Below are 8787 nucleotides of genomic sequence, written 5' to 3' on the forward strand. Positions count from 1 at the left end.
CTGTATATTTTTTTTAATCTAGTGTATTCATCATTTTTCTACACATTAATTCACTGGTGTCTCAAACCTGCAAGTTGCTCTTTAAGGTTTTCCTTGGGGCTCTGTCTAAAATGTATTAAAAACGTGTAATGTGACACCTTACTTAATTATCTGAAATAATGTTACATTCTCAGCTATTAATATTGTGCTGTACCTCCACACTCCACAGCGAGGGAGAAGAAATGAAATAGGCGGGACTTACCCTTTGGGAGAATAATGATTGACAAAGCGATCCACCAATCAGCCAGGATTCCTGCTCCTTTCCTGGGTTACAAAGTGATGTGACGCAGCCTGTCCTCTGGGGCAGCCTGCTCCTCTCTGGCTACTGTCCACATGCAAGCATTCTTCCAGGTAATGTCTGAGAGTCATTTCAAATGGTTTCAAACTGCTCTGGGTGTGCGCCATCCGTGGAGTCTCCCTGCCTTTCAGAGACCTATTGCTGGGTAAAAAAAGCCATGTGCTCCGCCCCCTGGATCTCTGCATGTGTGTGTGTCTGTGAGTCTCTGGCTACTGTCCACAAGCCCGCATTATGAGGCACTATTTTCGGATACATTTTCTCATTTTCACCACTTTTCCCTGGGTAAAATTAGTTCTGTCACTTTGGGTACTTGTGCCATCCGTGGAGTCTCCCCACCCCGGACGTCCATTGCCTCTAAATATGGGCAGCTTGCTCCTCTCTGACTACTGTCCACATGCAAGCATTCTTCCAGGTAATGTCTGAGAGTCATTTCAAATGGTTTCAAACTGCTCTGGGTGTGCGCCATCCGTGGAGTCTCCCCGCCTTTCAGAGACCTATTGCTGGGTAAAAAAAGCTATGTGTTCCGCCCCCTGGATCTGTGTGCCTGTGAGTCTCTGTCTACTGTCCACATGCCCGCATTATGAGGCACTATTTTCGGATACATTTTCTCATTTTCACCACTTTTCCCTGGGTAAAATTAGGTCTGTCACTTTGGGTAACCGCACCACTCTCGGAAGTCTCCCGAGAGTGGACGTCCATTGCCTCTAAATAGGGTAAAATTAGGTCTGTCACTTTGGGTAACCGCACCACTCTCGGAAGTCTCCCGAGAGTGGACGTCCATTGCCTCTAAATAGGGCTAGGGAATGCTCTGGTTTTTGGACAAAATTAACATGGGATCACTCCGGTCAATGTACGTACTTCGTCTCACTGGAATATTAATGGCCAGATTGAATACAACATCGACCCAATTTCTCCGGTCAATGACAGGAGAGTTTTGAAAGTGACAAAACAATGTTCCACACATTTAAAAACACTTAATCAATGTTTACCCAGGATCCATGCACCTTCCCTGGCTTGTAAAATGTGGTGATGCGCCCTGGAGGTATCCTACTATTTAAAACATGTATACACTCATGTACACCATTCATAGGGTTCCCTAACACAATGCACACAGCCTGGAGCAGCGACTCGGCCGTTTTCACCCGCTTGTCCATTTGCCTATCAGTTTGTTAACGAAACGGACAGAGCCGGCGTTTTCCCCCTAAAAGTGATGTTTAATCGTGGCCTTTGCGTTCAAATGATGGATGTTATCATTCACATGGCCCCCTAACACAATGCACACAGCCTGGAGCAACGACTCGGCCGTTTTCACCCGCTTGTCCATTTGCCTATCAGTTTGTTAACGAAACGGACGCATTTCCGCCCATCTGCCTATCAGTTTGTTAACGAAACGGACAGAGCCGGCGTTTTCCCCCTAAAAGTGATGTTTAATCGTGGCCTTTGCGTTCAAATGATGGATGTTATCATTCACATGGCCCCCTAACACAATGCACACAGCCTGGAGCAGCGACTCGGCCGTTTTCACCCGCTTGTCCATTTACCTATCAGTTTGTTAACGAAACGGACGCATTTCCGTCCATTTGCCTATGAGTTTGTTAACGAAACGGACAGAGCCGGCGTTTTCCCCCTAAAAGTGATGTTTAAGCCAGATTATTTGAAGACAATTTAAAAAATGACTGTAATAACGGGTTTTTCATTTTTGTATTTATGGCCTTTTTTATTTTCAAAAATAGTATCAACCGAGATCAAATACAACATTTTGCAGAATCAAAAAGAAATAAGGGTAATATTAGTTTGGTGCTTATGGTAATTAACGATAGACTGAAATAGCTCAGACACGGGATGCAAAATAGGTGAAAACACAACTTTTTTCTTTTTTTTTAATAAGCATTTAGATTTCTATAAAAAAAGAACTCGATATAATTTGTAATCCATCGTTTTAGATATTTACATGTAGTTAGGTTTAAATGTATAAAAGTTAGACAATTAATAGAGTTCCACATGCTACACATGTAAAAGCCTATAGATACTCTAAAGTGGTAGCACATAAATCATTTATCAGTTCTGATGTTAATGCTTTGCTAGATTCACATGTTAATATTATGATGTATTTCTGCTGAAGGAAAATTATTCTAATATTTCAAATAATTTAACATGTACCATAATAATAAAAGAAGAACTAAGCGCTCATCATTATCAAATATGTGTTTTGCTTCAATCAAAAAGAAGGTACTATGCATTCAGGCAGGCAAAGGGCTAAATTAAAGGTGTGTGTGTGTGTGTGTGTGTGTGTGTGTGTGTGTGTGTGTGTGTGTGTGTGTGTGTGTGTGTGTGTGTGTGTGTGTGTGTGTGTGTGTGTGTGTGTGTGTGTGTGTTCATCTTGAGCATCCATATCTGCCTCAGAGTGACAGCGTATGTGCCTTTAATGTTGGAGTCAAATTAATGAAGTGTGAACCTTGGAAGATTGTAAATGACAGTGATGCAAATTAGTCGCTTTTCGGCCCCTCCCGCTTTTTTAACGCTGATTTGTGTAATTCGCGGAGAACCAAAGAGTTTTCGTTTTGGGGGTGGGGGGTCCGTCCGTCCGTCCGTCAGTCCGACTAACGGACAACTTTTAACTTCAAAAAAGAAGTAGAAATCTAGACCGCAAAATAATTAAACAAGCGAGTGCCGGTGTTTCCTGGCCAAGGGCAGGTTCCTTGAACACAACACAAGCGTAACGGGTCTTCACGTGGTATATGTCTCGTCGGAAAGGAGTGTAGACTAGAGTGCTGACGGAGAGCACCGGAACGCCACTCCAGCTCTTCAAATATTGCAGTACCCATAAGGAGCCGTACACACCGCAGTGTTTGCGTGGCTGTCTTTAGTTGTTAGCACAGTGGCGATCTGTTGTTATTAGCATCTGGTTAGCTAGCTATGCTAAGGAATTTAAAGAGCTTTTCTACAACCAGGTGGAAGAGAGCTCTCTCCTGAGAGGCTCAAATAACCTCAGCTCAGTGAGGTTAAGGCACACCTTGATATTATCTTTATAGTTATTAATGAGACATTAGAGACTAAATGAAAATCAGATATAAAATACTATATGACAGTAACAAAAAAGTTGTTAAAAATAACAAGAATAGAGTTTAAAAGGGGAGTGATGTGTAAAATATCCAAAAAGAAGGATCTGCTTACAGTTCTGTTTCATATGGGTGTTGAGATGTATCCATAGATCTCTTCATGTTGCTCTTAAAGTGCACCAGATTGATGCTTTTAACTTCAATATATAAAAAAAAATCTTCCCGGGGGAGCATGCCCCCAAGAGGAGGTTAGGTCCCTCCCACTTAAATCATGTTCACATGGATAGGATACTAAATACATTTGCACACATCTTGTGTCCATATCTTTCTGCCACAACCATGCATGTGCGTGCGTTCATGCGCGAGTCATGGTAAGATATCTGGATTAAGAGGTAGCTTTTTCTTTGCACAGCATGAAAGAAAGGCCAAATTAATGGGCTGTGATTTTAGTTTTTTTAAACAGGTTGAGTTCAATAATTTGTACGGCCCTCGGAGGATGTTGTAAAAATTGAAAGGAAAAAGGTTCCCCACCCCTGCTGTAAATAGAAATAAAAACCCTTGATTTATAACTTAACATCTCTGTCTCCTATTGATCTGAGTATATTATAAAGAATAGCCAGTTAATTGAAGCATTATAGCACAGGCTTTTGTCAGATGGTATATTATTCAGTTTTTTTTCTGCTTCGAATAGTTCTCTCTTTTTTCACCATATGTGTGTTTGCATCCCTGAAATGAACACACACTGTTTATCTATGGCACGCCACGCTGCCTTAAAGTGCTTTGTGAGGCAAGATGGCAACTTCAAAACGGTGCCTCAATAACTGTCAATTAAACAACAGAGCTAGAAAGAGTGGGGCGGTGTTGAGAGTTTTTAAGTTCTACCAATTACAACATGCAACAAATTTCTTATTTTATTATCGACTGCCAGTGTTCTTTTAAGGACACCTGGGCAGAGCAACATGTTTAAATTGGTTCTATTTCTTACTGTTCAGAAATGGTCAAATCCAATTAATTGGAAGAAAAGGTTTTCAGTTCTGTTCAGCCTTAACAAAAAACATTGTGTCGTGTTGGGGAAAATAATGATGAAGGCTTACTTTACTTCTTTCTACCGAGTCCATGCATATTTTGGAAAGGTGTGTTCAACTAAGACGAATGTAAATTAAAATAAATAGTTTGGCAGTTTCATTTAAGCAGGCTTTCCTTACGAAGCCAATATAACAGTGTCTTGTCATGGCTTGTTGGTCTAGGGCAGGGGTGTCAAACTCAATTTCTTCGCGGGCCACATTAGCATCATGGTTGCACTCAACGGGCAGGTAGTAACTTAAAGACTATATATCAAATACGTATATAAATATTTAATATATATAAAATAATGTACTATTCGACATTATTTCCTCTGCATTGGATTATTATCGGATAGGGTAATAACTTCATAATTAACTACGTCTGAAAGCAGAAGTCTAGGGCAAATCATTGCAAGCCTTTTCAGTGAGAATGTTACAAAATGATTTTAAAAAAAAATCTAATTCTGAGAAAAAAGTCAAAATTGAGATGCATTGTGGGATATGTAGTTTATGGGCAACGTGCTTCTGTAAATCGGCATGTAACCGTATAATAAACATATTATATTCTTTGCAAGCTCTTGAGGGGCCGCATGAAATGAAGTCGCGGGCCGGATTTGGCCCCCGGGCTTTGAGTTTGACACCCCTGGTCTAGGGGTATGATTCTCGCTTCGGGTGCGAGAGGTCCCGGGTTCAAATCCCGGACGAGCCCAAGACATCTACATAGGTGTGGAACAGGTTTAGTTTAGGTATCAAAAATTGTTAGTTGGAAGCAATGTGTACTTCACAATTTGACCAATACTGTGCACTGCTAGAAATCTAATGTTGAGTTCGGGCAAATAAGGATCAAGGCTCATCTTCTGTGTGGAGAAGCCATATCTTTTCATCCAAGCTATGTTTATTGAGTACAAAGTGCAATTAATGGTAAAGTGTTTAGCAGTGTCATTTAAACAGGATATCGTTGGGAAGACCAAAAGATACCTTTTTGTCATGGCTCGTTGGTCTAGGGCAGGGGTGCTCAATACGTCGATCGCGATCTACCAGTCGATCCCAAAGGTATTATTGGTAGATCGCGTGACATTAAAAAAATTGACGTCAACCTATCATCCATCCCGTCTTTTGATTGATATACAGGGCAGCCAGTCAGATGACATCTGAATTTTGTCTGACACTTAGGTCACTGCGCATGAGCAAACAACTGCGCTAAGTGCTAACTAACTAGCAAGCTTGTCAGCGAGTTACGGCCAGTTTTCAGCCTTTGGTTTTTTCTCTCAAACCTATGAAAGGGTATAAAAATGAGTGAGGTAGCTGGACCAAGTAAGAAGAAAAAAACGTATAACTTTCATACGGAATGGGAGGAGGACTTTTTTTTCACGATGACATTTTCCAAGTGCGTTTGCCTCATCTGCCAGTCTACCATAGCAATACCAAAGAAGGGGAATGTGGAGCGGCATTTTCGGACTGTTCATGGAAAATACGACACCGACTTCCCGCCGAAAAGCGAGCTGAGAAAGAGAAAAGTGAAGGAACTGAAATCCCAGTTGTCCGGACAGCAGTCATTTTTCACGCAACAAACTTCAAAAGCGAAAGCCGCCACCGAAGCATCGTTCCGGGTGAGTCACATCATCGTCAATAACAAGAAGTCCTTCCAAGACGGAGAGATGGTAAAAGAGGCATTCGTTGAAGCAGCTGACTCATTGTTCCGAGACTTTAAAAATAAGGCAGAAATATTATCTTCGATCAAAGCTCTCCAGCTGTCAAGAAGCACAGTTACACGGCGCTGTGAAGCCATGGCTGAGGATTTAACCCAGCAACTTTGGAAGGACATTGGAGATTGCGAGTGTTTCTCACTGCAGTTGGACGAATCAACGGACGTGAGTGACACAGCCCAGATGTGCATTTTCATTCGTATGGTGTTTAGTGATATCACTACAAAAGAAGAGCTATTAACAGTACTGCCCATGAAAGAACAGACGCGAGGAGAGGACATATTTCAGTCATTTAAAAACTTTATCGCGAAAACTCAGCTCCCAGTGTACAAATTGATGTCTATCACCACGGATGGAGCACCCGCAATGGTTGGCCGCTTGAATGGATTTATTGCAAAGTGCAGGCAGGACGATGCTTTCCCGGACTTCCTAAATTACCATTGCATAATCCACCAACAAGCGTTATGCGCTAAAATGCTCAACATGAAAGAGATCATGGATGTTGCAACGAAGATCGCCTGTTCTATTCGCGCCAGATCTCTTCAAAGAAGGCTATTCCGTGCACATCTGGAGAATGCTGACTGCGACCACTCTGAGTTGTTGCTACACACTGACGTGAGATGGCTTAGTCGAGGGAAATTCCTGCAAAGATTTCGAGAGCTCTGTCCGGAGATTAAGGAGTTTTTCCGTGTAGCTGGACATGCAGAATACACGCAACTAAATGACGGTCAGTGGCTGTTAGAATTGGCATTTTTAACCGATCTGACCAACATGTTGAATGACCTTAATCTACAGCTGCAAGGAAAAGACAAAACAGTGATCAATATGATCAGCTCGGTTAATGCTTTCAAACGAAAGATGCAACATCTCTCCTCAAAGCTGCAGCGCCATGATTTGGCAAACTTCCAGAACCTGGCGTCAGAGCTGGAGATGCAAAGGAAGGCCTGTGTGCAACTTGACACTGCACGCTACACAGAGCAGATTGACAAATGTCTGTCAGAGTTTGACAAACGCTTTCAAGACTTTTCTTTGCTCGAGCCAGTCGCTACATTCATGTGCTATCCTTTTCGGGAAGATGCTGAGGTTGATTCACTCGCATCAAAAATTGCAACACTGTTTCACCTGAACTCTTCTGTAGTGGAAGATGAGATTTTGACACTACAAGCTGACATTGAGCTGAAGTCCAGAGCTCATGGACAGTTCTGGAACTTACTCACAGAGGTAAAGTACCCCAACATGAGGAAATGTGCTACCTCCTTGACAGCATTATTCGGCTCCACTTATTTATGTGAGTCAGCCTTTTCCCACATGAAGATCATCAAGTCCAAGTACCGTTCCACCATGACTGATGAACATTTGGAAGTGTGCTTGAGGCTGGCTGTCAGCAGTTACCGTCCGGACTATGCATCCCTGGCTGATTCAATTCAGTGCAAGTCATCAGAGTAAACTCGGGTAATGACAAAAAATGTACATAGTTAATTGTGTTGTGTTGTGCAATATTGGCTCATGCGATATAAAGAATCCTCAATATATTTATAAATAAATATATGTTTTGCATTTTTTGTAGTAGGTAGATCATTTTGACTTGATCATTTTATAAGTAGCTCTCATGCTGAAAAAGTGTGAGCACCCCTGGTCTAGGGGTATGATTGTCGCTTTGGATGCGAGAAGTCCCGGGTTCAAATCCCGGACGAGCCCAGGACATCTACATAGGTGTGGAACAGGTTTAGTTTAGTTTAGTTTAGGTCAGATCAGTGGAAAGAAAGCATGCATCACTACAGTCTATATCTTCAACATATCAAATTTAATAAAGGTAGGAATAAAATATGTATTTTTGATTTGGATATTAGATCCTCAAAAGATAACAGACATCTGATGAGGAGAAGATTATTTCGATGAGTACGTTTTAGAAAACTGGCCTTTATATATGTGTCAGAAGACAATCCAAGCAGCAGCTTTTGGAAGTGCTGCTGGAGCTTAGCTTTAAATAATGCAAGCACAATATCAGGGGGCAAAACGTTGTACTGACTGGCTCAATCCCCAGCCAAACAACCTCTGGCTTGATCGAGCTAACTGACAAACAGTGTAGGTATATTGATGGGAAGCCAGTGAGGGGTCATGTGGGGTTGGATCTGAGGGGGGTGAACCTCTGTGTGTGTTGTGGCCTCCCATTGAGACTCCGTACTGCCAGTTGAAGAGAGGCAGCTATAAGGCAAAAGCCTGATCTCAACCTCTAAAGGCCAATAGCCACAAAATAATAATAATAATAATAACTTGGATTTCTATAGCGCCTTTCATAAAACCCAAGGTCGCTTTACAAGGAAGAACAGGAGTATAAACAAACATAACAAACATAACAAAACAAAAGGCAGTCAGACGAACAGTTAGACAGACAAAACAACAAATTGATTTGGGGCCAAAGTCCTTGGCAGACAGATGGGACTTGAGGGCCCTTTTGAAGGCGTCAAGTGTGGGGATGTTGTGGATCTCCGCAGGGACAGCGTTCCAGAGAGTGGGGGCTGACATACTGAAGGCTCTATCCCCGAAGGTTCACAGGTTGGTGCGGGGGGCCAGAGTCTGAAGACCGCAGGCTCCGGGGTGGGGCATGTGGGAAGAACAGC

General features: G+C 42.2%; 1 protein-coding gene across 1 annotated transcript; it reads left to right on the forward strand.

Moving 5' to 3' along the window:
- Nucleotides 1–5833: 5833 nt before the first annotated feature.
- Nucleotides 5834–7612, forward strand: LOC307032959 (general transcription factor II-I repeat domain-containing protein 2-like; the record flags this gene model as incomplete). The annotated part of the gene is made up of 1 exon (XM_079671231.1): nt 5834–7612. The coding sequence occupies one exon, from the start codon at nt 5834–5836 to the stop codon at nt 7610–7612; it is 1779 nt and encodes a 592-aa protein (XP_079527357.1).
- Between the last annotated feature and the right edge of the window lie 1175 nt (nt 7613–8787).

This window comes from Notothenia rossii (assembly GCF_949606895.1).
Source record: "Notothenia rossii genome assembly, chromosome: 3".
In the NCBI taxonomy this organism is placed as follows: domain Eukaryota; kingdom Metazoa; phylum Chordata; class Actinopteri; order Perciformes; family Nototheniidae; genus Notothenia; species Notothenia rossii.